The sequence below is a fragment of the Antennarius striatus genome, chromosome 22 (genome assembly GCF_040054535.1).
Source record: "Antennarius striatus isolate MH-2024 chromosome 22, ASM4005453v1, whole genome shotgun sequence".
NCBI lineage: Eukaryota > Metazoa > Chordata > Actinopteri > Lophiiformes > Antennariidae > Antennarius > Antennarius striatus.
In genome coordinates, this window is record NC_090797.1 from 6,758,207 (window position 1) to 6,785,206 (window position 27,000).

Sequence of the window (27,000 nt, forward strand, 5' to 3'; positions counted from 1 at the left end):
AACATTATTAACGTCTATTTTTTATACATATTTGGTACTTCTAAATCTGGTTATGAATTGTATGTATCTTTTCTTTTCCTTCTATCTCTTGTGTCTGGTTTGTATTCCTGTACCTAATGCACATTATTTCACATCTCTAGTATTCTTTTCAACATCTATATAGTGGGTCCAACTAAAGTGTCAGGACTTCGTCATCATGCATAGCCCAAGTTGTCGTCATTCTGCTTTTACCTCTGAATTTGAGCCGACTGATGTACATAACTTAAGACATTATTTTTATTTCATTTCACCAGCAACTGCAACATGTTTAAGGAGTTCATGTCCCATTATGGGTGGGTGCTACATTCCTTTCATCTGTTTAAACAAGACTATATATTGTATCTTTCTGCCCTCCAGTAATAAATTTGTTTCCCTTTATGTTGCCAGTCAAAAGTGGAGACAGGGAGCAGTCACAGAACACTTGTGCAAGAAAAGAGAGCAGTTCTTCAATCCGTTCCTCACTGGTAAACCCTGTAATAATGTACAGGAAGTCAGTTGGAGTCTGCAATTTCATCTCACTTCCAGGTGGCAGCGGTAGGGCGGACGCCCGTACTTCCCTTGGTGGCCTTTGACCCCACAGACTGACCTGAGCGGCTCCGCAGGTCACGCTCGGCATTCTCACTCTGCGCCTGCTCCTCGTCATACCTGGTGACACGGAGAGAAAATCAGGGACCATGGAGTGTGCTTATTTTATCAATATCCCCGTAGTAAACGCTAAATAAATAAAACAATGGTATCATATACCGTACAAATAAACACATATGCACATCTATATGTTTTCATTTATTATGCAACAATAAATTGGTTTTATTTTATTAGAATTTTGTTAACCTTTAACTGATGTTATGGGAATCAAAGTCATGTGACGCATTAGCACACCACAGAGCAAGTAGTAAAATCCCTTGTTTTTCTCAGGTGAGTGTTTCAGAAGCTCACTTCGACAAGTCACATCCTGTCAGTTAGCTTTTTGTCTTTTATTCTCTGCTCCTCTGTCTACTTACTAATCCCCTGTCTCATTTAAATTGAGGCTACAATTAGTTTGACCCGGGCCAGGTTAGCGTCTCAGTACATGCCTCCATTGTAACTGAACTTGAAATATGTACGTTAGGCACACAATAAAGCGCACTAGAATATTCTGAGATAAAAAGAAAAAAATATTACTAATGAAAAACTTTAAAATCGAGGCATTGAAAGCACACAATTCAGCATAAATGCAACACTAGCAATATTAGCTAGTGAAAAACATTAAAGATAATACGCTATCAACTCACTGTAAACACCTGAGTGAAGAGTATCTTTGGACAAATAACGAATAAATATGTCATCTGGTTATTATTTCTAGTTAAGCCACATTTAAAAATAAAGGTCACTCCTTCGAGCCGGATTTGAACCAGCGACCTAAGGATGTCTGGTATTTCCACTACAGTCCTCCGCTCTACCAACTGAGCTATCGAAGGGCTTAGAACACACTAAAAATAGATCTGCTTTTGTACTCACTTAGTGAGTGGTGCACAAAACCTCCCCACACTGAGTAAACCCTCCCCCCACTGACCGCTGAAGGTTGCTGAGTTTTCAGCTTCAAGTTAACACAGGTCAACAACACAATGTTATCTGTTTGGCAAGAGCAACAGGTCAGTTCAGCACTTGGATTAGGAGATATAATATGAAGACAAATAGTCAAAAATGTAGCACTGGATGTGTGAAGAGTCAGTATTGTGAAAATGAAAGCAAAAAGTTTGCTGAGTTGTCTTGAAGTGCGTGTCACTGAAGCCGTCTTGCGGCACACCTGTGGCTGACAGGTGTCTATATGTCACTCACAGGACTTGATAGTTGCCAAGGGCCTCTCGGGGTGGGCTGCGATTCCAGCGGCAGTCTGGGATGTCCCCGTTGGGCATGACGATGTTGAGAGTGTCATTAATGAGGTTGTACTTCAGGATGCGGTCATTGGCTGTGCTGGAGGTCAGCGAGGGAGAGGCATTGACCTGATGAAGAGAAGAATGCTGTTTTATTTTCTGTTGCTCTTTATCAAGTAAACATTTCTGCATTTAGCAAACACTGGAAAACTGATAGCCTTGGCTATGGTCTGTTCACATGTGGGTTGTCTGCTAGCATGAGGAAAGAACTGGTTTGTGACACATATTTCTTCTTTCTTCTTGTAATACAAAGTCTGTTCAGCTGGGGTTACGCACATCAGGGGTTAAAGACACACCTTCAGCACACATGTGAGCATGGAAAGGCACACAAAAACACACAATGATCCACCCTAAGGGCATTTAAAGTTGCTTAACTCTGAAGACAAAGAAAAGTGTCACTGTCTAAAGACGTTAAGTATCTGTTCTTTTTACAATAAGCAACAGGTGCCCTCAGGGACATAAAGATGTGAAGTCTTAGCAAATTAAACCCTTTGGTGAGAGTTTCTAGGTGCGCGTGCATGTAATAACAACACCTGTTTAACGACTCACCTCTATAAGCCATGGCTTGAGCTTGTCATCAATGATGATGTCATACCCGTAACACTCGAAACAGTGCTTATCGTTGTTCATCACCGACTAGAAGACAGAGAAGACACACTGAATAAGGAAGAGGAACTGACTGTGTGATTGCAATATGTTAGAGGCATTCTATTATTGCAAGACAGAATGATTCAGAGAAGAAATACGCAAGAGGACATAACTCTTGGTATTAAGTAAAAAAATTCTGAGTGTTAACGGCAGAGAGGAAAAGTGAGTCAGACCACTGAGCAGAAAAGAGAAGAAATTAGCTAAAAGTACACACTATTCCTTGTTTTCATCTGCATTGTGTTGATCCATATTTACTCCAAACCATGGGTGTCGTTCGTTTTGGTATGGGGGCCTTAATTTGATCTCAAAGGGGTAAGACCAATAAATTCACAGCAAAATGACACAGAAGTAACAACAAGTTGTTTTTTCTTTGTATTAGTCCAAAGAACAAGAAGTAAATAATAAAAATCTGAGGCTGGACTGGATCAGGTATGCAGGCCACACGTCTGACACCCCTACTCTAAATTGTTGATGGACATGACGACAGAAGTTAAAAAACAACTCCTTCGAGCCGGATTTGAACCAGCGACCTAAGGATGCCTGAAAGCGTTCACTACAGTCCTCCGCTCTACCAACTGAGCTATCGAAGGTCTACCAAACTGTTCCTAAACACACTAGTCACTCTTACTAAAGAATTTAAACAGCAAAGATGTCAGGAAATCATTCATTCATTCATTTTTTGAGCCTATCCCAGCGGACTTGCAGGCAAGAGGCCGGGAGACTCATGACTCATGTATTTTTGTGTGTTTTTATGTTTTTATGGTAACTGATAGACACAGACAATTCCTCATCAGGGATAAATAATCCATTCATCCATTCATGGCATATGCATTTTTTTTAGCTTGCAAAAAAATCAAGATTCATCATATCCTACATTGTGATAATCATGATAAAATTTTAACTGATTAACAAATGATTGATACTTAACATATATGGGAAAATTTAACATAACATTATATAACATAACATACTGTTTCAGTGTTCAAATAAAGCATAAGATTCCAGATCGAAAAATGAATCCTTCGAGCCGGATTTGAACCAGCGACCTAAGGATGACTGACATTTACCGCTACAGTCCTCCGCTCTACCAACTGAGCTATCGAAGGACAACCAACTAACCCCTAAACACACCAGTCACTCTCACTATAGTAATGCACAAGTTGCAAAAAACAAATCCTCTACTGTAGCGCAAAGATGTCCAAAAATCACTTGTTTAATTTTTCAACACAAATTCATAACATATAATATACAGTTTGAGCATTCCACTAAAACATATAATTGTACAACAAGCAATTAAAAGTAATCCTTCGAGCCGGATTTGAACCAGCGACCTAAGGATGACTGACATTTACCACTACAGTCCTCCGCTCTACCAACTGAGCTATCGAAGGCTCAAAAAGACTCAAAAATGATAAATATACAACCAACTTTTATTAGAGAATACAAATACTTAAGTGAGCTTGATGCTTCACCACTTACAGAACAGCAAATATTAAATACTGAATTACATCACACATTATTTTTAAGTTCAATTACAATCACAGTGAAAAATCAAAAACGCTCTTCAGTGCTCCAATTTCCAAGTCTCAGGTTTCTCCTTCAAGCCTCACCAAAAACAGGAGCTCAAAATATATCGGACATATACTGCCTACACTGATCTCAAAACAATGAGATTAAATTCTTCCATCTTGAGTTTTTTTTAGTTTAAGAATATTATTACACAACAAGCAACGAAAAGTCAGTCCTTCGAGCCGGATTTGAACCAGCGACCTAAGGATGCCTGATTCTCACCACTACAGTCCTCCGCTCTACCAACTGAGCTATCGAAGGCACAAACTTTGCCAAACATGGAAAACATACGACCAACTGTAATTAGAGAATACAAGCACATAATAAGGGAGCCAGATGTTTCACTACTTACAGAACAGAAAATATTAAATACTGAATTACATCACACATTATTTTAACTTCAATTATAATCACACTGAAAATCAAAAATGCCCTTCAGTGCTCCTATTTCCATGTGTCAAGTTTCTCCTTCAAGCCACACCTAAAAAAGGAGCCCAACATATATTGGACATATTCTTCCTTCATTGAGATTAAAAAAGATTAAGAACATTACACCACAAGCCAACGAAAAGCTAGTCCTTCGAGCCAGATTTGAACCAGCGACCTAAGGATGCCTGATTCTCACCGCTACAGTCCTCCGCTCTACCAACTGAGCTATCGAAGGACAACCAACTAACCCCTAAACACACCAGTCACTCTCACTATAGTAATGCACAAGTTGCAAAAAACAAATCCTCTACTGTAGCGCAAAGATGTCCAAAAATCACTTGTTTAATTTTTCAACACAAATTCATAACATATAATATACAGTTTGAGCATTCCACTAAAACATATAATTGTACAACAAGCAATTAAAAGTAATCCTTCGAGCCGGATTTGAACCAGCGACCTAAGGATGACTGACATTTACCACTACAGTCCTCCGCTCTACCAACTGAGCTATCGAAGGCTCAAAAAGACTCAAAAATGATAAATATACAACCAACTTTTATTAGAGAATACAAATACTTAAGTGAGCTTGATGCTTCACCACTTACAGAACAGCAAATATTAAATACTGAATTACATCACACATTATTTTTAAGTTCAATTACAATCACAGTGAAAAATCAAAAACGCTCTTCAGTGCTCCAATTTCCAAGTCTCAGGTTTACCCTTCAAGCCTCACCAAAAACAGGAGCTCAAAATATATCGGACATATACTGCCTACACTGATCTCAAAACAATGAGATTAAATTCTTCCATCTTGAGTTTTTTTTTAGTTTAAGAATATTATTACACAACAAGCAACGAAAAGTCAGTCCTTCGAGCCGGATTTGAACCAGCGACCTAAGGATGCCTGATTCTCACCACTACAGTCCTCCGCTCTACCAACTGAGCTATCGAAGGCACAAACTTTGCCAAACATGGAAAACATACGACCAACTGTAATTAGAGAATACAAGCACATAATAAGGGAGCCAGATGTTTCACTACTTACAGAACAGAAAATATTAAATACTGAATTACATCACACATTATTTTAACTTCAATTATAATCACACTGAAAATCAAAAATGCCCTTCAGTGCTCCTATTTCCATGTGTCAAGTTTCTCCTTCAAGCCACACCTAAAAAAGGAGCCCAACATATATTGGACATATTCTTCCTTCATTGAGATTAAAAAAGATTAAGAACATTACACCACAAGCCAACGAAAAGCTAGTCCTTCGAGCCGGATTTGAACCAGCGACCTAAGGATGCCTGATTCTCACCGCTACAGTCCTCCGCTCTACCAACTGAGCTATCGAAGGACAACCATCTGACTCCTAAACACACGAGTCAGTCTAACTATAGAAATGCACACGTTGCAAAAAACAAATCCTCGACTGTAGTGCAAAGATGTCCAAAAATCACTTGTTTAATTTTTCAACACAAATTCATAACATATAATATATAGTTTGAGCACTCCATTAAAACATATAATTGTACAACAAGCAATTAAAAGTTATCCTTCGAGCCGGATTTGAACCAGCGACCTAAGGATGGCTGACATTTACCACTACAGTCCTCCGCTCTACCAACTGAGCTATCGAAGGCTCAAAAAGACTCAAAAATGATAAATATACAACCAACTGTTATTAGAGAATACAAATACTTAAGTGAGCTTGATGCTTGACCACTTACAGAACAGCAAATATTAAATACTGAATTACATCACACATTATTTTTAAGTTCAATTACAATCACAGTGAAAAATCAAAAACGCTCTTCAGTGCTCCTATTTCCAAGTCTCAGGTTTCTCCTTCAAGCCTCACCAAAAACAGGAGCTCAAAATATATCGGACATATACTGCCTACACTGATCTCAAAACAATGAGATTAAATTCTTCCATCCTGAGTTTTTTAGTTTAAGAATATTATTACACAACAAGCAACGAAAAGTCAGTCCTTCGAGCCGGATTTGAACCAGCGACCTAAGGATGCCTGATTCTCACCACTACAGTCCTCCGCTCTACCAACTGAGCTATCGAAGGCACAAACTTTGCCAAACATGGAAAACATACGACCAACTGTAATTAGAGAATACAAGCACATAATAAGGGAGCCAGATGTTTCACTACTTACAGAACAGAAAATATTAAATACTGAATTACATCACACATTATTTTAACTTCAATTATAATCACACTGAAAATCAAAAATGCCCGTCAGTGCTCCTATTTCCATGTGTCAAGTTTCTCCTTCAAGCCACACCTAAAAAAGGAGCCCAACATATATTGGACATATTCTTCCTTCATTGAGATTAAAAAAGATTAAGAACATTACACTACAAGCTAGTCCTTCGAGCCGGATTTGAACCAGCGACCTAAGGATGACTGACATTTACCGCTACAGTCCTCCGCTCTACCAACTGAGCTATCGAAGGACAACCAACTAACTAAACACACCAGTCACTCTCACTATAGTAATGCACACGTTGCAAAAAACAAATCCTCTACTGTAGCGCAAAGATTTCCAAAAATCACTTGTTTAATTTTTCAACACAAATTCATAACATATAATATACAGTTTGAGTATTCCATTAAAACATATTATCGTACAACAACCAATTAAAAGTAATCCTTCGAGCCGGATTTGAACCAGCGACCTAAGGATGACTGACATTTACCGCTACAGTCCTCCGCTCTACCAACTAAGCTATCGAAGGCTCAAAAAGACTCAAAAATGATAAATATACAACCAACTGTTATTAGAGAATACAAATACTTAAGTGAGCTTGATGCTTCACCACTTTAAAAAAGATTAAGAACATTACACCACAAGCCAATGAAAAGCTAGTCCTTCGAGCCGGATTTGAACCAGCGACCTAAGGATGCCTGATTCTCACCACTACAGTCCTCCGCTCTACCAACTGAGCTATCGAAGGGCTGGTAAATTGCAAAAACTTTTAACACTTTGTTCCTCAGAATAACAAAAATACCAGTTTTCCATAAACTGCTTAACCCTTCAGAATGTTTTTGGAGTTCTGAATCACTGTGGGAGGAGCTGTCAGACACTTTGGCAAAAAAAGAAAAGAAAAGACTATTTACTTACAGCTACAGCTTTCAGTGACTGCACCACAATCCAGTGGATCTGGTCAAACAGTCTGTTGGTCACTTCCTTCCCTCTGGTGCTTTCTAGGTACAAACGGAGGTTACTGACCGTCCACTTGCCTCCATGGATGTGGTTGTAGTCATCCTATATTAAAAGGTACACAGTCTAACTACATTCTGGAATACACATTGTTTTCAGTGTTAAATTATTGACAGGAGTCCAGAGTTTTGGACCTTCTGCTAGCCAGTGTGATTTAAAACTCAATGTATTGTGTTTACTGTGGTTTGACAGGACCCCAAGTTCAATACTGCACTTGTGATATATGCATTAAATAGAATCGAAAATACATCACTCCATGGTGATTTTAAATATTATATTAAGTTAAACATTAATTGTACTCATAGCAAACAGGATACAGACTCACCCCATGTTTTTGGATGGCCACGTTAGTGAGGTGAACAAACATGTTGTCCAGTTCACTGGTGCTGGGTGTGTACTTCACTGTACAGAACCGACAGAAGCCCAGCTTGTACCTGAGGATGAAATCACACAATGAGATCAATCAACTTAAATGCAACACGAACCTTGTCCTGTTATATGACACAGGTAATAAATTACAACTAAATGGTGTGTGTATCAAATAACAGAGTATGCCATAAACATTCAGGACTCACATGTAACATTTAAGAGGCCGATACGTGGTTACCAGGACGTAGAGACGCAAGTCGAACTTCTTGCCTCCTATCAACAGGGGGTTGTCGATGTACAAGGAGATGACGTAGGCCTCTTTGCCACTGGCTGCAGCTACAAATCTGGGGACACAAAGCCATACATCAACAAAACAAAATCCTCTGTCTAAAATAAAGTGTTCCGGTTGGGAATCTCGAAAAACAAATCCTCATGGCGTACAGCATTCAAAAAACATTTCACTCCATCCGTATTCAGATTCAAAATGTTAATCTGTGTACTCAAATGTAACCGAGCTGGGAACAGTGCTAATTTTTAACAAAACTTACAGGCGAGAGCATGTGTACGCTGTGTAAAGATGATGTCTTTGGTAACTCACGTAGAGGTGCGGCTATCTCTGGACCATTTTTTGATCTGGGAAAGTTTGTTGATGAGGAAGATGCCTTTGCCCTGAGCCTTCCCACAGGGCTTCATGATCCAAGTGCTGGATGGATTCTTGCGGAACTCCTCCACAAAAAGATTATAATCAGCAGGGAGCATGAACGTCACAGGGACAAAATCTGACCAAAGCACAGAGCATATGTTTATGAATATTTAGAACTAAATTTTCCTGTGCTTTTTGATAAAAGCACTGGAGTACATGCACATGATCACATGCATCAAAAATGTAAAAAAAACCTAAGTAAATGTATTTTCCGTTCTCATCCTTCTCTGCCAGTGGACTGCTCTCCTTCTCCAGTTCCTTGCGATAACGTTTGATGTTCTTGATCATCAAATCTTTTCTGGTCAGCTCATAGTGGTTGGGGAAGTGGTTAACCATCTGGTCGTCAGACAGACGATAGCCAGTGTCCACACTGAAAACATTCCTGAGGGTCTGGATGCTCATCCTACATGTTGATACAAAAAAAATCAGCGTTCAGGAGTCTGGGCATAAGCTTGATGATATAAGGTAGTCGCACATAACATGTGTATTTCCATTTAATTCAGCTTCTCCTCCCACTTTTCATGAGCATATATTACATTTTTAATCCCTTAAATGTATTTAACATTACTCAATTTGTATCAGTTTTATTAGTTTAGTAACAAACATGACTGCTTCATTCAAAACTAAATGAAAGATGTATTTTGTAATGGAAAAAAAACCTACCAGTAAAAATTCCAGTCCTCGTTGTCTGTGACAGGGATCCATTCCCTTTTCTCAAAGTTATTGATGAGCACTGATTTCTCAATATCTGTCACCCACTTTACCTTACCAGCCATGGTAACCCCCCACTGGCGTGAAAGAGAAAAAAAAAATCAGATTAATAAATGGAAAAAACGTAAAAAGAAGAATAGAGGAGAAAAGATGCATGCAGCTGAAATAAACCAATAGAGTCCTTTACCTGCAGACTGATGTCAGGATTGTCAGCATTAGCTTACCGAGCAGCTCCCTTAGCAGGCTGCTGAATCCTCCCTGGACCGGTGCGGATGCTGGGATGACATCTCCCACTCAGTGATTCAGTCCTGTCAGATTGTCGTTATTTAAACTCGTAGCAAAATAAAAAAAGTTAAAAAAACACATCACAAACAGCGTCGTCGCACGACGAAAAATGGATCCATGTTAGCAATTTTATAGCTAACAAACCAAATTTATCGACTCAGGCGTCGTGTAGCTGGACACAGGGGAGAAACGCCCACCGCAGTCAAACTACTTTTCACATTAAAAGTCGTGACTGACACGTAAAAAAACATAAACTTTATCCCGCGACATAATTACTATGTCGTGACAAAAGTAAGAAATGACTCAAGAACATTAACTAACGACGTCTTTACGTGTGTATTGAATATCCTAGCAACGTCAAACGGGATGACGTCATTTCAGGATGTCGTTACCTTAGTCTACCAGCAGATGTCAGGGTTGAGATATTTTATCTGCAGGCTTCAACACAGACACATACCGAAACTTGGACAGGTTTAGTTCTTCACATTCACGAATATTTATTAATGTAAATTATGTCATGAATTCGCTTTATATTCTAAACTTTGCATTAATCCAATCAAATAGACAAAATATAATATATTTGGCCTACTATGTTATCAATCCAAAATGGGTTTAGAAAGCATCTCGTTCAGCAAACGCGCTGTTGGGCCAACAATAGATAGATAGATAGATAGATAGATAGATAGATAGATAGATAGATAGATAGATAGATAGATAGATAGATAGATAGATAGATAGATAGATAGATACTTTATTAATCCCGGAGGAAATTGCATAAAAATATGGAAATACACACGATAATGAACATATTTATGATCATGTACGAGAGTATATGATGATTATAATTTGAAAACAATAAAGAAAGTTTTTTAGTGTTATTTTGACTTACCCTAATATGCGTATCCTTATTGATATATTACACAAGGTAAAACAATATTCGAATACTGTAAATGATAGCTCAAATAAATAAGTGTATAGACCGTATAAAATGGCGTAGTAGAGATAAAATTAAACCATTGCTTGTTAGGGAAGTTTTTCCTCATTTTCATCAGTCGTATATTGAATTTTAAATAGCGTTATTCGAAAAAGAAAGTATGCATTTATTCAGTTGAATCCAACACTGGATCCTTTTTGTTTTTGTTTTGTTTTTTATTTGTCCAAAAACACATTACATACAGAGGACCCCCAACGCCAACCCCCCCCCCCCCCTAGTGTCCACACCTGACAGCAGCAGGTAGAGGTGTGGTTAATCATATTTGCGGCAGCTACCTGAGAGCAACGGGATTAAAGGACGCTGCTGTAAGTGCAAAAAAAAAAATAATAATAATAATAATAAACTTTTATTCATCTGATTATCTTAGACCAAGATAATCACCAACAATGTCGTTTTGTTCATTACAGGGCGGCGTCTACTTTAATCTACACAAACGGTAGGTCTTACTTCATTGTGCATGCACCTGTTTGACGATCTGGCCTAGAGCGTTTATATTATCGTTTAAATTCCCACCGGAACTTTATTGTATCTATGTGTTGTTTAACAAAGCAACGTTATTAAAGTTCCTTAATGTGTCTAATTTTACTGATCTTCCAAACGACCTTCGCTTTGTGTGGGAAGAATGACGTCATGCCTTTGTTATGACAATATGCCATTACAAAGGACAGCAAGTTATAACGTGATTATTACTCAGTACTGTTATCTGGATAGACTATTGCTTTTAAGCCAAGGCTGTGGTTACACTGTCAAGGTTCTCTCATTTTTATTTATGTTTTCATGGTAACTCTAATCCCTATAATTACACCATAAATTCTTGTAGGTTAACCGTGACAAACATAATTGCCTATAAATAAATAACCATATAATACCTATGGGTCGAATGTGATATTTTATTTCTATTTGTTGAGTACATGAGATCGGTTTGGTTGATTTGAGTTATGGAAATGGATCATTTGCATCAGCACAACAGGAACTGGTCTGACGGCAGGTGCACAAAGGAGGGAACAATATGTTTTTAGGGCTGAACAAAAAATATCACGTCATGAATGTAGTCATGAAGGTAGATTATATGTACTTGTTATTTTATTAACTAGTTAAAAATACAATCAAGTCCAATTTAAACACACCTTTGGTATATCGTAGTGATTTGTCGACAACCTTTGGACTTAATCCAACATATGATGTCATCTTTTCAAACATAGGAAAGCCAGTTTTAATCAACAGACACACACACATACACACACACACACACACACACACACACACACACACACACACACACACACACACACACACACACACACAGGTAAGACAGGCGCCACCCACTCTGGTCACATGCTCCTGTATTTACACAGCTCGTTTATAAACGTTGGAAGTCAGACAAGGATAATACACAAACACTTCCAAACCATGGCGCCATTACCTGCCCTGTGTGGGGAAGGAAATCCCAGGCACTTCCTGTCACATGTCATTAGAATAATTTGCTTGTTATTGATTCTCTCCACAGAAAACAAGATGGTAGAACAAACAAGACAGCTGCATCGTGTCGTCTCCCTCCAGGCTGGACCTGGTGAGGTAGACTCTGATGTTAACCTTAGGTACAGTGGAAGCCCTCTCTCCCAGCCACTACATTGAAAATGTGCTCGACTCAGACCACCAAGATATAAAAATCGTGCTTTTCCATGTGTGTTATACATTCAGGGTCAATGGCAGAGCTGCACGGGTCATTGGGCGGCAGTTGGCAGCGATTGGAGACCACCTGAACCAGAAATGGATCGGCAGACAACCAAACTGGCTGCCATCTCCACTCCAGGTGCTGAGACCTGCTGAGACACTGACCAGGACCTTCTATCGGTATAAAACCAGACATAACACATATTTCCCCAACAGTTTGTGGGTGCTGGTAATTCTTATGTGTCGTGTTCTCCAGGGATATTCACAGTCAGCTTTGGGGCTTCCATGGCCTCTCTGCAGCGCTGAAGTCGTGGATAATGAGCACCGATCCTGGACAAGGGGGCCTCAAAGTGGCCACCTGGGCAGCCTGGGTAACACTTTTGTTTTCCATGGAATATCTGTCTCACCTGATGGATCTTTGAATATTCACACCAGTTACAAAAAGGAAGTTCCCTTTTCTTTGGGATGCTGGTACTAAATTTTTATAAGTTATCATTTTCTAAAAGCAAGTTGAAACTAATGCTCAATAAATAGAGGATGTCAGTACAAATGACACAAGTATTACTTTTAAAGTTTTTTTTAAAGTGCTGCTATTTTGGAATTATGAATATTCAAATAGGTTACACTTGCTTAAGCAAGCTAAACTATATTTGGAGAATAATATTAAGATCACAGTTGGCCAAATCACAATTTAAATTTTACTCTTTTACAGGCATCCCACTTTAAACCAGTAATCTGTCCTGGCTGGACCGGAGGAACACTGGTGACTGTGGCATTGGTGGCTGCGGTGACATTTTTACTGCACTGTGGTTGGAATGGCAATCCTAAAGAGCCATAAGCAGGTCTCTTCATCCATCATATATTTGTTTGCAAATGAATGACAATTTTTCTTACTGATTTGTTTCTGTTTACTTTAACTTTTCTTTTTATACTATTCTCACTTGGGATATTGAATTTAACAAAACGGGACCAGAAATTTTTAAAAAACATTTTCAGAGTGTGTTAAAATTAATGTTTTTACAGTTGGCCAGCATAATGTAGCAGTGAAATGTTGGTTGACATTTGTATTAATGCCAAAAAGCCTGTTTTGCTTGACTGGACTGTTGCTGGCCTGCAGTCTTTTGTATCCCGATTACTTTCTTGCTGTTTTAAGAGGCCAGACATTTTTATAAATGATATGCAGAACGGCTTAATATAAAATGAAGGGAGCTGGACTTTCTATGTGGGATATAAAGTGCTTTTTCATGTGTTATAAATAAACTTAAATGATGACATATTGTATTCTCATTATTGAAAACAAATCCTTTATATCATTCATGACAATACAAAAATAAGACAATAACAATCATCCACTGGAGCTTGCAGTTTTAGCAGGTCTCTTTCATGTTTTCCATCTCCTGCATTGTTGAATTTTTCCTGTATTTTCAATCATCATCATCATCATCATGATTGGTGACGTCCACGTGAGTGTAATACGTGAAAGCCTTCCTGTTACATCTTTGAAGTGTGCTGCCAAGTTGCTTTCCTGGGCCGACCTCGTAGGTGTGAGGGAACTTCTTTCCCTGCTCCCTCTCGTAGATCTCGTGCAGAGTTTGCTCCCACTTCACAGGCGACACTAGCTGCTTCACCAGCTGCCTGCGGACGTGTTTCTCGGTCATGTAACGCTTTCCATCCACGTTGGAGTAAACGCTGATCTCAGGGCAACGGATCTGAGCGGGAGAAAACCTTACAAGTCAGGTGAGTAATCAGTTTAATTGGGTGTTTTCTTCCAATAATATGTTCTGTATCAGAAAGACTGGAAAAGGTAAATGCCATTTTTGCTTTAATTATAAGGAAAATGACTATATAGTTTTTAATCTTTTGCTGATGAACTAAATAAAACGATTGACTGCAGTTTTTTTTTTCATTAATATTTCAAGCAAGAATGCCAAAAAAACATTCTCCACTGTAAGGTTTTGTGGCTGTTTGTGAAAATAAATGAAGATTATTCAGGATTTGGACTGTTGGTTGAACAAATAAATCAATGTGAAGAGGTTGAGCTCCAAGCTTGGGAAGAGAACAAAGTATGTCTGACTGACCTCCAACTGTTTGAGCACCTTCCTAAAGGGTTCTATGGCCGACTCCATCAGCTGTGTGTGAAAAGCCCCACTGACCTCCAGAGGTCTGGTCCTTATGAAATTCAAAAGTCTAGAGTTTTGCTGGAGGAAATCCAAAGCCTGAAGAGACAAATATCACAGGAGAGGTCCAGAGCAGTTCTCACACCTTGAGATAGCAAGTCATTTTCTATCACAATCTGAATCAGCTTAAATAGATGAATCATTTTCAATACCTTTAGGTGCCCTGCGATGACTCTGCCATCAGGGAAAAGATAGTTGGCCACAGAACAGACTGGCTCCTCTATTCCCAGACTTTTGCAGTGCTCTTTAGCTTGTACACAGGCATGTGTATAATGGGCCTGAGCTCTACCAATGATAGACAGCATCCCACTGGGAACCAGCTCTGATGCCGCCTGCATGGCCTCTGCACGCACCTTCACCGCATACAGAGCTACAAGGTAAATCATTAAATATGATTTAATAATGATTTAATTTAAATACGATTTTCCTGTGAGCAGCATCTTCGACATGCAAACTCATTTTCACCTTCAGCATAGCTCATGGAACCAGAAAAAACAAGGGCAGCAAATTCTCCAACGCTGAAACCTGCAGCAGCAACACACGTCTCAATGGCCTGTAGACAGAGGAGCGGAAACATAATTCTTTCGGAAGAAATGGAAATCTTATCCATCTTTATAAAATCAACATATTTATTAATGAAACCACTGATGTGTTTCTACCTTGGGGTTTTCGTAATTGAGCCTTTCGACTGCAGCCAGGGAAGTAACGAACACCGCCGGCTGACAGTGAACCGTTTTCATCAGCTCCTCCTTGGGTCCATCCAGGCACAGAGACAGCAGGTCGTACCCCAGGATCTTCTGGGCTATCGTGAACATTTCTCTAACGTTGGGGTACTTCAGCAGTCCTTTGCCCATACCCACAAACTGGCTGCCCTGACCGGGGAAGAGGAGCACGGAGAAGTCTCTTGGGTTTTTAGCGAGTCTTCTCCGTTTCACCGCGGGAAGCTCGCTGTCAGTGTCAGGGGAGACTCCTGGAAGAGGGTGTTCGGTTCCATCCGAGGTTCCAGACTGGCTGCTGGACAGTCTCTTACACAAATTAACCAGCCTGACCTTCCGTCCAAAGGCTTCTCTGGCAAACAAAGACGCCAACATGGTGAGCTGCTCACCTGGAGTTTGTCTTCCCGATTAAAAACAGACCCATAACCCCCAAAAAAAGAGTGTGATTAATTGCTGAAAATCTCAAGTTCACATGATCAACTCGTTCACAATTCTCATGATGCAGTTATGGAAGCCGCCATATTGAATATATGACCAGGAAGTGATTTTGTTTCACTTCTGGATTATTATTTTTTTCTGCAGCAGCGCCTCCTGTAGGTTATAAAGTGTAATGATTTTATACCGATGGCGTTTATAAAATAATGAATAGATGTAACCACTGTAAAAATCTACATTTTATTCAAATGAATTTGTCACATGTGAACCGGAAATGCTTCTACATGAAAATCCATTTATTAAACATTAAAATGGCAAATTAATTAGCTGTCAAGTAATTAATTGTTTAAAGCAAACCATAATTTTCAGCTCATTGTGAAGGAACTAACAAGACAAGTTGTTAGATAATTGTAGTGAGGTAAAAGCTTTCCCCCTTTGAAATGAAGTGGAGCACAAGCAAAAAGAGGCATGAAAGGACTCAAGTGTGCATAACTCAAATCAAACTCAGCAGAGAACTTGATCGAATCCATCTAGTTACATTCAATCACTGGCTGTTGCAGAGAGCTCCAGCACAATATATTGCCAATGGAGATATCTTTAGGGGAGAGGTTGATTAAGGAGAAGAGAAATATCACAACATCATGTTGATGATGTGCTGTCATTCACTTAATTGTACAAATGTGTAGTTATCTGGTAAGATTTGTCAAATGTGCTTTCATTACATCAAGCATCACAGTGCACTAGTCACCCTCGTCAGTTTCCATTTTGTTTTGCACTTCAACATATAAATATGGTACAGCTATGTTTCTAATGTGATTTATTTTTTCCTTCCATTTTTCACTCTTCTCTTAAACATTTATGATTTTTTAAAATCACCCCTGAACATGTAGATTTGAAACCCTGGCCCTCCTCCTGTCAGTATCACATTTGTCCATTAGGTTTTCCCTCTGCTTTGCCTGACAGGTTGGCAGCCTCCAGTTGCTCCTCCAGGCCCTCTTCTTCCTCTCGTATCTGGATGTTCTGTTCAGCTCTTATCTTGAATTTAGAGATGAACTCGGTACTGGCCAGTGCTCCCTCCTTTTTGGGACACAACCATTTTGATGACAGTCGATGTTCCAAACGTTCTACAAAGCAATCAAAAACAAAATTACATTTTTGGATGTTCTCTGATATACAGTATGTGGCTTTTAGATTTAGGCTGAAAATTTCTTTAGGTAACATATCTATTTTACTTCATGGACTGAATATTTTATGTTGATGAATTAATGTGAAATCTTAGACCACATACAGTGGTACAATGTTTTGTTTTGTTTTATTTTATTTTTCCTTTTGGCACATCATCTGCAGTGTTTTGTCCTTCTTTTATCCACATCTCATGAAACTTCTGTAGCCCTGTAGGAGCAAAATGATGTAGGAACCAATGTTGACCAGGTTAGGTTTCTGCCCAGAAGCATTAACTGAAGCTAACACTGCACTCTGGAAGATAGATTATTTGAGGTTAACTATGGGTTGAGTGAACTGAAAAGCTTAAAGAAAATACAATACAGTCATCAATCATAAAGTGGCATTTTGGTCTTTTGATTACAAGGAAGTGCATCAGCATGTCATTCATGTCAGTGTGGTGGAATATTTCAGTGGATTAAAGCTTGGTTTAGCCTCGACACACCTGAGGATAAAATTAGAAGTAGAGATTACGAAGTTTCACTAAAGTACTATAGTATTTTATTTAATTAATTTGTTGTTTTTGTGTCTTGTAATTGTTTCTGTTAAATCTTAGCGAATCATTCTTCTGTATTTAGAGTAGAAATGATATTTAAATGACCTCAAATGGCGATTATAAATGGAATTTTAATCAAAAAATTATGAACAATCTAGCTTACGAAGAGCCACTCGCGACCAGTTTTGTTGGTATGTTGAGGACTACCTGTAACTTGAATTAATAAAGCGCTATATTAAAGAAGTTACATGATTGTTATTATTACTGCTGGACAAAGAAAAGATTGACGTGTGATTGGGTGCATATTTGCCCATCACTGCACCTCCAGGACTGATGGGCTTCATCAGTCGATTCAGCTGGACGTTCCAGTGCCGTACGTGTTGAGTGGCATTCCTCAGCTTCTCCTGTACCTCCTGGAAAAAGATTTTACAAAGATTTGTTTATTAAAAAGTATTAAATACCCTATAGAATGAGCCAGTCCAAACACTCTTTCTTACCTCCAGGTGCTGATGGCTCCTCTGTCGAGAGGCTTGCAGATCCTGGAGCTCCTGTGAGGCTGAGTGAAGGGCTGAAGGAGTATCCTGCACTGCTGTGCTGTCTGAGGCCTCCTCTACAGAGCTGAGGTCCTGCAGGGCCTTCTGCTGCTGCTGAAGGAGCTGGTACTGCTTCTTCTTCTCTTCTTCCACTTGCAGCAAACTGGAGTGGAAAAGAAACATAAACCGAAATCAAGAGATCGATAATTCTCTCTTAAATAAAGCTGTATTGTGAACATTACGACCCATGGTGCAACTATTAGCTGAATAGCAGGGATTTCACCCTGCAATCTGATCATGAGAGCATTATCTGAATCTGTGTGGACATTTCGGGGTTTCATTTTTCACGAAGCTTCCATTCAGCAACTAGTATTTATTACTACAATAAACTTCCTAGGAAAGCTAGCATGGCTGATGCTCTCCAGGCCAAAATGATTGTTTTAAATGTAAGTTTTATAAATTTCTATTTTCTTGTTTTGAATAGGATACAAGTAAAATTTTTGAACATATCAGCCTTAGGGGAGTGCAGTGGATCTCCATGTCTGCTACCTCTCCAGCTCCTGTCTGGCCCGCTCCTCCTCCAGTCGAGCCTGGATCTCTATGTTGAGGGCAGCCTCCAGTTCCTGCTGCGTCAGCTCCAACTCCTGGATCCTCTTCTTCTGTTGCTCAGCCTCCCTTGCCTTCTCCTTCATCTCCTCCTGCATGCTGTCTCTCAACTGAGACAATACACACATACTTTTACACACACAGGCAGATTGGATGGAAATATAAACATGTTCCTGAACCATTTGCTGGATTGCCATTACTCTTTCTCCCCCCATAAAAAATCACTGAGGGCTCAGCCTGAATTTTATAATGTCAATGTTTTCATGCTATTTTCACCATTCAGCCAACTGTAAATAAATGTCATCATCTGGAAAAAATCTCTTACTGTCTCGGCTTCTTTCAGCTGTCTCTCCAGATCCATCTGTACCTCCCTTTGTCTCTTCTTCTCTTTCTCCTCTGCCTCTCTTCGCTTGGCTTCTAATTCACGCGCATGCTGCCCGATATAGACAAAGCAAAGTTAAAACTGACTTTATATTGTGTTTAATTGTTTCTACACTCATTTCTTATGTGCTAACCTGAATGATGCTCTCGATTTCTAAATCCTGTCTGTCTTTTTCTTTCTCCAGCTCCTGGAAGTTGGAGTCGTCTGATTGGCTACTGCAGCTGCTCCGGGCACTCTGGCTGCGTGGCCGATGGCTGTGTTCCCGCTGGACCCGTCTCTTTTGCTTGAGTTCATAGTGAAGGGACGACTTGCCCTCACTCTTGAGACGGAGGGCAGTCTGGACAGCTGGAGAGTTAGAAAGCACACATATAGAACCTGAGATAATACATGTTTTAAGACAAGCTGCAGGTACTGTGGATGAGACTCTTACTGTTGCTTCTAACTAATACAATGGTCAACAAATTAAATTTACATGTTGGATCTGTGCATAAGATGCCAAGTATGTTTTCATATCCAAAAGTGAACTGATTATAAAATCAAACAAATTAGCTTTGTTACTCTTGATAGAAAAGTGTATCCTTTGGCATCCACGCTAGAAAATGGATTTATTACAGGACATGAATCTCCATAAAGATTGTTCTTATTCCCACAACATCAGATATCACTTTCTTTTTCCAAATCCACCAGTTTCATTTACACATAGATCCCCTTCAGTGTCTATAAGAGACACGGCTTTAAGCTACTTCCAATGCAAACAATGAGATGATTCAGAGCAAGACCAAATCTCTTTATAGGGACTGTGGTCGGGTGTACAGACAGTTTGCACATCACTTCCATCTAGGGCACTGGAGTTTGTTTGCCCTGTTAATCCAAATGGCACTAATTTTTCCTCAACATACCCAGAGTTTTTGTACTTATAATTCAGGTGCCATTTAACATTGCATGTCTCACACAGATGTGGAAGGCTGTTTTGTGTCTCTGGAGGAAATACCGAGGGGTTTTGCAAAACGGGAATATTGTCTGAAAGCTGTGAATGAGATCTCACAGCAAGGATACAGCATTTAGTTGCATTTAGCTACAGATTTCAACCAGTCGATCCTCTTACTGTCACATAAGATGGATTCTAAGAAGAATATGTTAAGTATGTTCTCTTTCTGAAGCAAATATTGATTTTGTCTGTTCTCCGCGACTGCAGAAGCAGCACAAGAAGCAACATGACAAACTTGTTGAGCAACAACAATCTGTCCGTTGATAACAAGAATGATACCATTCCAACCTCTCACTATAACATTAATTGCTCGTAACAAAAATGTTGAACGCTTCCATTAAAAGTAATCTCAAATCACACCTATGGTAAGCCTCTGACTGTGAATGCTAATAATTATACACACCAACACACCTTGTGTCCACTCCACCTTCTGTTTCTGGTCTGATGCACTCATCTCGAAGGTTTTGTTGTGGGTCTTGACACAGAGCATGCAGCGCTTCCCTTCCCTGTCTGGAATAGACTGAAATCCAAAAAAGATTGTCGTTCAGGAGATGCTTAAATTATGGTAGAAAAAGATGGATTATAGGGTTTACATGCTGTAAAAAGCTGCACATTCAAAACATTGTTTTCCCAAAAATCACATAACTAATCATCAGCATTTACATTGTCTTTCCTCACCCACCTCGATGACGCAGTTCTTGTCCAGCAGGATCTCCCCTCTCTTGTCCTTCAAGTCTTCGCTGACGTAATAAGTCATGGAGGACGGCTGAAGCACAAACCAACGCTCAGTCCAGTTCCTTCGTACATGCCCCTTTTTCCACATGTAACCCTGGAAACAATGGAAATCAATCAATCAATCAACCTTTGTTTGTATAGCCCTTAATCACATCAGCAGACATTTTGAAACACTTTAATAGACAGAGAAACCCAACAGGACCCTCCAGAGCATGCAAAAGCGACAGCAGCAGGGAAAAACTCCTTCATTATAGTATAGATAGTAATTCCGGGCCTTGACCAGTTGGGTGGGAAAGGAAATACAATTGATCAGGAAAGAGGTGAAGAATAACGGAAAACAACAATGAAAAGAGACGACAATAAATCAGACACTCACCATCTTGAGGACATTATGATACATCTCCAGAAAGACCTCATTTAAAGCCAGACTGTAAGCCTCAGCGCTGGTGACCTTAAGAAGCCGGCCTGTGCCCATGTGTTCCAGGAAGCTCCAGACAGACATGCCCTCTTCCCCGCCTGTGGCATCCTGTGATATTAGGTCCTCCAAGGGCTTCCCATCCCACTCCTGGCTCATTCCTGTGGAGATTTTCTTGAGGAGATACTCCACCTAAAACAGTAAATTTGTAGAAAGAGATTCAAAAAAGATGAAAAAATGCGGCAAGAGCAAGACTGTAGCTACCGCCGCTGACCAAGGAAATGTCATTCACTGTGTATAATCTATAATATATTCCTTTGTTAAGGAAAGCTACTGTTCTGACTGTACAAAAGCAGTTTATTTTTGGTAACAGGAAACCAAAACCATTATGGAGGAAGTACAGGAAGGAAGAAACTCATTATCTGACTTGCACTTGCCTTTTTTGCCATGAAAAAATGTAAAATTGCTTTTTTATCTTTGTGGGAACACACACTGGGTTTGTGTCAAACAAAAAATACATATTTCTACCTGTTAGGTAGGCCCCATCTAAACAACTCAGAAACCTTGGTGTTGCCTTGATTCCCTGTTGACCATTATTTGCCCGCTGCACATTGAGAAAAGACTTTTTGCATGTAATGCATATTCTACAACAAAATATACCCCTTCTTGCTTGCTGTACAGTGTCAAATAGAGTGCATTTTATGTGATAAAGTCTAAAACTCCCTTGAAATAAAATAAAGAGATTTTGGTATCAACCAACCACTACAAGCCAGTCAAATTCTAAAATCCTATAGCTCTAATATTTATTCACTTGTCATATGAGAGTCTTAACTTCATCAACATCTCTTACCTCCTCCTGTATCATCACCAGTGGGTAGCGGTCCTCAGATAGGAGGTTGAACAGACAGAAGAGCTTGAAATAGTCTCTTTCTGATAGCAGGGTCCCCTTTGATGCCCCTGAAAAGTTCTTCTTGCTGGTCATCATCCAGCACAGGTCGTCAAACTTCTCCTTGTCAAACATCCCCTCTTTGACCTTGAAAGGCATAAAAAAAACAGAAATAGTTGATGAAAGGTTGATGAGACTGGATTCAACAGTTTTGAGAAATCAACAAATGAAAACATTTCTTTCTTTGATCTCAAGTCCCGATTTGGTTTGTAGTGTATTCTATCTGTTGTAAAACTGTGTGTGTGTGTGTGTGTGTGTGTGTGTGTGTGTGTGTGTGTGTGTGTGTGTGTGTGTGTGTGTGTGTGTGTGTGTGCGTGTGTTTGCACGTGGGCATGTAATATTTACCAATTTATCAGTATAATTATAAAATAGTGTACAGTACAATATTACATAATGATTAGTGAAATTCTAACCATTATTTTACTTCTGCCAAGATGCTGGATCGTCAAAAGGATCACGTAAAAACTACAGACGGCTTTCAATGAAACTTGATGGGATGGTTGAGCTCATAGGAGTAGATAGTACAATCCCTTAGGTTGATAAGCACTTAGTATTGAGTGGGTGGGGGCTGGGGGTAAATGCTTCACTGGGGTCTTCAGGCCGGCACCCTACTTCCTTGATGTTTTTCTAATAGGCCCACGACAGATCCAGAGGGCTAAACAGCAATGCCTGGCATCCAAGGTGTGTCCCCCACTGCTTTTACCCCTGGATGGTCTTTTTGCAGTCCAGTTTGGGTCCTTTATCTTTATTCATAGCAATTGGTTGCTTCGTTCAGCAAGCTCAGACAGTGATTTGACAGCTCGTTGGAAGGTTTGTCCTCGCACACCCATTCCCTTAAGGAGCTTGGCTGTGGATGTGTCAACTAAACCTCTGCATCCAACCTCAACCAGGCATGTTTTTCTGCCTCAGTTGATATTTCTACGTACGTCAATCGTTTGCATTCATTTGCTTCACCAACTGCGGCCTCCCATTGTACTGTCAGTTCTACAATGAACACAGACTTCTAGGAAGTTGACCGCAAGAATAAAGTGTGGCCCGAGGCTGGTTGCAATGATCTTAGGTGGAAAGACGAGTTTCTGGTCTAAGTCAACCTGCATCCTCCAGTCCCAGGTCCAGAGTCCAGAAGCGTTGTCTCCACTCTTGCAGATGGCTTTGTTGGAAGTTGACCTGCTTTCACAAAAGAGGTTTGTTTGAGTGTCTAGATATTGGAGGAGGAAGGGCATTGATTGTAGTTCTCCTTTCTTCCAGGGTGATCACCAGTTATCTTAAGACCTGGTTGTCTTTTCAAGTGAAGCGGTCTTGAGACAAGTTGGTTTTGAAGTCGGTGAGGATTTGACTCAGTGATGCAGGGATTTGACAGAGTGCACAAAAAAGATCTTTTTCAAACCATAGGTTTAGGTTTTTAGGTGTGGGAAAATATTGTAGGCGGCTCTGATGATGAAGCTAATTTGGCCTCCTTCCATTGTCCAAAGATCCTTTCACGTGAGCTTACGGTGATCCAGGTTTTCTCAGCCAGTCCACTGGCCTTGTTTGGACAGTGCTATTGCTGTTGCACACCTGTTTGCTTCCTCTTGTTGTCAAACCTGAGCCACATACAACTTTCTCTTCTGCCTTGGTATTGCCTTGCCCCCAGTGGTTCAACTTGTCTCGAGTCCAAACCCACTTCTTCAATGCTGTACCTGTCCGACGATGTCTCCATTCCTGAGAGCAGATTTTGCTTCCTGAACAACCTCAGAAACGATCCATTTCTTTCCAATTACCAGTCTTTGAGCAGCTGCTCAGATCACCCTATCTTGAGATTCAATCAGGGTCAAGTTCAGCCTTACCTTGGTGCATTTAAACTCTTCTGTGAGGCTAGAGACAGGGAACCATATCCATATAAACCAATTTTGCTGAGATAACATTGGAGACCAGACCATTTATTTAAGTACGAACTGACCTCTCCAGCTTTTCAACTTTCTTCGTGGGGATCTTGTAAACTGTTAAAGGTCACATCAGGTGGGGGAGCAAACAAAACTGCAGGCACTAATGTTCAACTTCCCAGGTAGGAAGGACTCGTCTATGCTGACAAGGCCTTTGAAGCTTTCTTTCCTCAGTTGATTACTCTAGTCGAGTCCTTAAGGCTTGCATTGTACAATCGCCCTCGGCTCTTGACTGGCAATTCTGACACCAATGGGATGGGTGTGTCTATACGTTTCTCTTTGACAATGGATATGCTCCTGGATTGACTGGTTGAGGTCAAGGTGGTCATGTCATCCATGTATGCAGGAATGGATGGTAGACGCTGTCCACACTTTGCTGTCCACAGTTGTCTGTCTTCCCTTATTTAGTGCCATGTCATGCTCGAATGCTCGTCGTGACCTGAAAAACCAGGTATTCTGGCTTTCTACACAGATGTGTCAATCAATTTAATTTTTCTTCAGGTACGTTGTCATCCGTTTAACAGATGCTAAAGAAGACCTTCCCTTCAACGTTCAACAGGTGGATTTACTTGAATAAATGAGTGTTTGAGGCATCCTTCTTCTTGGGGATTACCACTCCCCCAGCTCTTCGCCAAGCTTTTGAGATGGTTTGCTTCATCCACATCATCTTCATTTGCCTCCATAGAAAGTATAAGATGTTTGGGGAATTTTTATACAGCCGATACGGAACTCCGTTTGGTACTAGAGCTGAAGCTGCACTTGAGTTCCTCAATACTCCTTCTACCTGGCTCCATCTTGGAGGACTTTCATCCATCTGGTGTTCTGGCTGAGGAATTTGTGGCATTTCTGATGGAATCTCCATTTACTCCATTTGAATTATTTTCAGCCTCTGGGGTACTGATGCTCAGTGGACTGTTGGTTGAACCCTGCCGCTGGACTTTTTTTTTTTTAGCATTCTTTAATGTTGAATTTGTCAATATTTAATATCTTTGGGAATAATGTGTGGATACTGATGGGAATAAAAGAACCAGTTATATTTATGGGGTTTGTATTTGTGAGTGTACAAACTGATGTATTGAGTTTCAGTTTAGATCACAGCCAGTATTATCCATGTAAAAATTTGTATTCTCATCATGTGCTACGTGATTGATTTAAATCCCAAAATTTATTATATATATAAATGAATGAAATGTATGTGAAACTGTTTGCTGCTCTTTGTATTTGTATAATTGCTACTGTTGATGTGGTCTCAGCTTTACCTTGTCCAGTATGTATTTGTTGAGGTAGGGCATGTAGCCATGATTAGACACCGGCCCATTGTCATCATCCTGGAAATGCTCCTCCAGAGCCACCGGGTCATGTGGGATGTTCAGTACTGTGTACAGGTTGTGTGAAAGCACCTGAGGGGGTAACACAATCATACAGATGTGAGAAAACAAAAACAAAAACTGGATTTGTCTGTATTTCTTCACACACAAACACACACATGCCCATGCAGACAGCTAAGCCTCAGTCTCTCAGCATGTCAGGACAGCTTTCTGCTATTTCCCAGGATTCTTCTCTCCTCTAGGGGCCCAGTCAGACATGTAGGGGCTAGATGGGACAGTCTTTGAGGGGCAATGTGATAAAATAAGATCTCTTCTTGTTGCTTTCTTTTTGTCCTTTGTATTGTCAACCCACCACCTTACAGTGATGGGCGTGTGTCACCATTTATGCTTGTAGATCACAGAATGGAAGAATGGACTTTGAGTTCAAAGGCTGAGGTTGCGGATCAGCCACTTTGTAAACTAATTTAATCAATGTTTTTGACACACATTAGCTTGAACGGTGTTTCTGCGTAGATATGCTCCTATCATAACTTAAACCTTCACCATATAGTCTCCATAAGCAGCGCCCCGTACGTCAATCTTTCTACTCTTTCTGCGGACGCCCCTCGGTCTCAGTTTCCTGATCTTATAACGACCACAAACTTGATCTGCTCACCTTTAACTGCGACTTGGACACTTTCCCGCATTTCTCGACGTCCAGCGATGTGAAAGCGTACCAAATGGACTTCAGGAGTTCGGCTTTTAAATCCATTTCGGAGACCTCGGTTTGCGCACGCAACTACATTTCCAAGCGCGGCGCAGCGCGACTGCTTTTACGCAGCGGCGGGAAGCGGCGGTGGTGAGAATTGCCAAATACATGGGGGGCAGAGTACGAACTGTAGAGGACCAAAGGAGTCAGATGTAGGGCAGAATTAAGAGGCGGAGAGTAGAGATTGTCCTGAAGGCTTATTCTGTACTTCCTTCCACAATACATTTTAAAGTAATTTCTAGACATCGATCAAGTTTTTACATTCTCCCATATGTACAATATTCTTACCACCTATCCAAAACAACACGCATCTGAAAGAAAAGTGCACATTTATAGGACAGCTTAAGACATATCCAAGCTGAATTTGCAGGACAGTATATCCAGACAGTGTGATTTCTGGTTTCCTCTTCAACTGCCGGCCAAAAATTAAGCAAGAGGAATGAATCCCTGCTGTCAGAATCAGGAGGCAGGATTTACAGACACACCCATGTGTTTAAGGATAAAGCAGTGTTTATTTTAGAAGTTCAAAATCTTATAGTTTAAGGGGCAGCCAGTCGTTTAAAGACACAAGAACATTCAAAAAAGGTGATGATCCAAGTTTGTTTCCAAGTCCGTTACCCAACTTGTGTAATTGAGGGTCATTATCCATATAAAATACATTCAATAAATGAATAGTGTTATCAAGTTGTTATATACTGTATATCATAACATAACTATATTCTCTAATCTGATCCTCATCTTTAAGGAGTGGTTTCTATATTCGGTAAATTGCTC

At 40.0% G+C, this 27,000-nt stretch overlaps 4 protein-coding genes and 14 non-coding genes across 19 annotated transcripts; 1 reads left to right on the forward strand and 17 right to left on the reverse strand.

The window, feature by feature from the left end:
* Positions 1 to 502: 502 nt before the first annotated feature.
* Positions 503 to 10,222, reverse strand: ttll1 (tubulin tyrosine ligase-like family, member 1). Its single transcript, XM_068306532.1, has 10 exons — positions 9,813 to 10,222; positions 9,578 to 9,702; positions 9,109 to 9,317; positions 8,810 to 8,990; positions 8,418 to 8,555; positions 8,168 to 8,276; positions 7,744 to 7,887; positions 2,502 to 2,588; positions 1,858 to 2,021; positions 503 to 684 (listed from the first exon to the last, which is right to left on the reverse strand). The coding sequence occupies exons 2-10, from the start codon at positions 9,688 to 9,690 to the stop codon at positions 555 to 557; spliced, it is 1,275 nt and encodes a 424-aa protein (XP_068162633.1). The 5' UTR covers positions 9,691 to 9,702; positions 9,813 to 10,222; the 3' UTR covers positions 503 to 554.
* On the reverse strand, positions 1,410 to 1,496 carry trnay-gua (transfer RNA tyrosine (anticodon GUA)). The gene is given in 2 exon segments: positions 1,410 to 1,445; positions 1,460 to 1,496. It is a non-coding gene; the product is annotated as a tRNA-Tyr (tRNA).
* On the reverse strand, positions 3,103 to 3,190 carry trnay-gua (transfer RNA tyrosine (anticodon GUA)). Its single transcript is given in 2 exon segments — positions 3,103 to 3,138; positions 3,154 to 3,190. It is a non-coding gene; the product is annotated as a tRNA-Tyr (tRNA).
* Positions 3,619 to 3,706, reverse strand: trnay-gua (transfer RNA tyrosine (anticodon GUA)). The gene is given in 2 exon segments: positions 3,619 to 3,654; positions 3,670 to 3,706. It is a non-coding gene; the product is annotated as a tRNA-Tyr (tRNA).
* trnay-gua (transfer RNA tyrosine (anticodon GUA)) lies at positions 3,904 to 3,991 on the reverse strand. The gene is given in 2 exon segments: positions 3,904 to 3,939; positions 3,955 to 3,991. It is a non-coding gene; the product is annotated as a tRNA-Tyr (tRNA).
* Positions 4,343 to 4,430, reverse strand: trnay-gua (transfer RNA tyrosine (anticodon GUA)). The gene is given in 2 exon segments: positions 4,343 to 4,378; positions 4,394 to 4,430. It is a non-coding gene; the product is annotated as a tRNA-Tyr (tRNA).
* Positions 4,746 to 4,833, reverse strand: trnay-gua (transfer RNA tyrosine (anticodon GUA)). Its single transcript is given in 2 exon segments — positions 4,746 to 4,781; positions 4,797 to 4,833. It is a non-coding gene; the product is annotated as a tRNA-Tyr (tRNA).
* Positions 5,031 to 5,118, reverse strand: trnay-gua (transfer RNA tyrosine (anticodon GUA)). The gene is given in 2 exon segments: positions 5,031 to 5,066; positions 5,082 to 5,118. It is a non-coding gene; the product is annotated as a tRNA-Tyr (tRNA).
* trnay-gua (transfer RNA tyrosine (anticodon GUA)) lies at positions 5,471 to 5,558 on the reverse strand. The gene is given in 2 exon segments: positions 5,471 to 5,506; positions 5,522 to 5,558. It is a non-coding gene; the product is annotated as a tRNA-Tyr (tRNA).
* On the reverse strand, positions 5,874 to 5,961 carry trnay-gua (transfer RNA tyrosine (anticodon GUA)). Its single transcript is given in 2 exon segments — positions 5,874 to 5,909; positions 5,925 to 5,961. It is a non-coding gene; the product is annotated as a tRNA-Tyr (tRNA).
* On the reverse strand, positions 6,159 to 6,246 carry trnay-gua (transfer RNA tyrosine (anticodon GUA)). Its single transcript is given in 2 exon segments — positions 6,159 to 6,194; positions 6,210 to 6,246. It is a non-coding gene; the product is annotated as a tRNA-Tyr (tRNA).
* On the reverse strand, positions 6,596 to 6,683 carry trnay-gua (transfer RNA tyrosine (anticodon GUA)). Its single transcript is given in 2 exon segments — positions 6,596 to 6,631; positions 6,647 to 6,683. It is a non-coding gene; the product is annotated as a tRNA-Tyr (tRNA).
* trnay-gua (transfer RNA tyrosine (anticodon GUA)) lies at positions 6,988 to 7,075 on the reverse strand. The gene is given in 2 exon segments: positions 6,988 to 7,023; positions 7,039 to 7,075. It is a non-coding gene; the product is annotated as a tRNA-Tyr (tRNA).
* Positions 7,270 to 7,357, reverse strand: trnay-gua (transfer RNA tyrosine (anticodon GUA)). The gene is given in 2 exon segments: positions 7,270 to 7,305; positions 7,321 to 7,357. It is a non-coding gene; the product is annotated as a tRNA-Tyr (tRNA).
* On the reverse strand, positions 7,489 to 7,576 carry trnay-gua (transfer RNA tyrosine (anticodon GUA)). The gene is given in 2 exon segments: positions 7,489 to 7,524; positions 7,540 to 7,576. It is a non-coding gene; the product is annotated as a tRNA-Tyr (tRNA).
* Positions 10,223 to 11,143: 921 nt separating the features above from the next.
* Positions 11,144 to 13,845, forward strand: bik (BCL2 interacting killer). Its single transcript, XM_068307021.1, has 6 exons — positions 11,144 to 11,209; positions 11,312 to 11,340; positions 12,412 to 12,502; positions 12,606 to 12,758; positions 12,835 to 12,949; positions 13,291 to 13,845. Exons 3-6 carry the CDS (start codon positions 12,420 to 12,422, stop codon positions 13,414 to 13,416), a joined length of 477 nt encoding a protein of 158 aa, XP_068163122.1. The 5' UTR covers positions 11,144 to 11,209; positions 11,312 to 11,340; positions 12,412 to 12,419; the 3' UTR covers positions 13,417 to 13,845.
* A 24-nt stretch (positions 13,846 to 13,869) lies between these two features.
* On the reverse strand, positions 13,870 to 15,985 carry mcat (malonyl CoA:ACP acyltransferase (mitochondrial)). The gene is made up of 5 exons (XM_068307022.1): positions 15,415 to 15,985; positions 15,221 to 15,308; positions 14,908 to 15,125; positions 14,657 to 14,794; positions 13,870 to 14,287 (listed from the first exon to the last, which is right to left on the reverse strand). Exons 1-5 carry the CDS (start codon positions 15,844 to 15,846, stop codon positions 14,003 to 14,005), a joined length of 1,161 nt encoding a protein of 386 aa, XP_068163123.1. The 5' UTR covers positions 15,847 to 15,985; the 3' UTR covers positions 13,870 to 14,002.
* Positions 15,986 to 16,149: 164 nt separating this feature from the next.
* On the reverse strand, positions 16,150 to 26,644 carry def6c (DEF6 guanine nucleotide exchange factor c). 2 transcript variants are annotated; one of them, XM_068306869.1, is made up of 13 exons: positions 26,515 to 26,644; positions 26,134 to 26,353; positions 25,410 to 25,550; positions 22,133 to 22,315; positions 21,244 to 21,474; positions 20,815 to 20,961; positions 20,544 to 20,652; positions 19,278 to 19,489; positions 19,088 to 19,195; positions 18,706 to 18,872; positions 18,121 to 18,319; positions 17,946 to 18,036; positions 16,150 to 17,030 (listed from the first exon to the last, which is right to left on the reverse strand). In XM_068306869.1, exons 2-13 carry the CDS (start codon positions 26,227 to 26,229, stop codon positions 16,828 to 16,830), a joined length of 1,887 nt encoding a protein of 628 aa, XP_068162970.1. In that variant the 5' UTR covers positions 26,230 to 26,353; positions 26,515 to 26,644; the 3' UTR covers positions 16,150 to 16,827. The 2 variants fall into 2 exon arrangements, with proteins under 2 accessions (XP_068162970.1, XP_068162972.1); XM_068306871.1 differs by having other exon boundaries at positions 26,134 to 26,567.
* Between the last annotated feature and the right edge of the window lie 356 nt (positions 26,645 to 27,000).

Coding starts and splice junctions, on each gene's coding strand:
- ttll1 (XM_068306532.1), bottom strand. CDS start 9,690: ATGGCTGGTAAGGTAAAGTGGGTGACAGATATTGAGAAATCAGTGCTC. Junction 8,991..9,108: donor CGGAAAATACATTTACTTAG/GTTTTTTTTACA, acceptor TGCTTTGGTCAG/ATTTTGTCCCTGTGACGTTC. Junction 685..1,857: donor CTTGGCAACTATCAAGTCCT/GTGAGTGACATA, acceptor CCGTGTCACCAG/GTATGACGAGGAGCAGGCGC.
- bik (XM_068307021.1), top strand. CDS start 12,420: ATGGTAGAACAAACAAGACAGCTGCATCGTGTCGTCTCCCTCCAGGCT. Junction 12,503..12,605: donor GACTCTGATGTTAACCTTAG/GTACAGTGGAAG, acceptor TTATACATTCAG/GGTCAATGGCAGAGCTGCAC. Junction 12,759..12,834: donor CTGACCAGGACCTTCTATCG/GTATAAAACCAG, acceptor CGTGTTCTCCAG/GGATATTCACAGTCAGCTTT.
- mcat (XM_068307022.1), bottom strand. CDS start 15,846: ATGTTGGCGTCTTTGTTTGCCAGAGAAGCCTTTGGACGGAAGGTCAGG. Junction 15,309..15,414: donor TCAATTACGAAAACCCCAAG/GTAGAAACACAT, acceptor CTCTGTCTACAG/GCCATTGAGACGTGTGTTGC. Junction 15,126..15,220: donor TTCCATGAGCTATGCTGAAG/GTGAAAATGAGT, acceptor TTTACCTTGTAG/CTCTGTATGCGGTGAAGGTG.
- def6c (XM_068306869.1), bottom strand. CDS start 26,229: ATGGATTTAAAAGCCGAACTCCTGAAGTCCATTTGGTACGCTTTCACA. Junction 21,475..22,132: donor TGGTGATGATACAGGAGGAG/GTAAGAGATGTT, acceptor TTACTGTTTTAG/GTGGAGTATCTCCTCAAGAA. Junction 19,196..19,277: donor AAATCGAGAGCATCATTCAG/GTTAGCACATAA, acceptor TATATCGGGCAG/CATGCGCGTGAATTAGAAGC.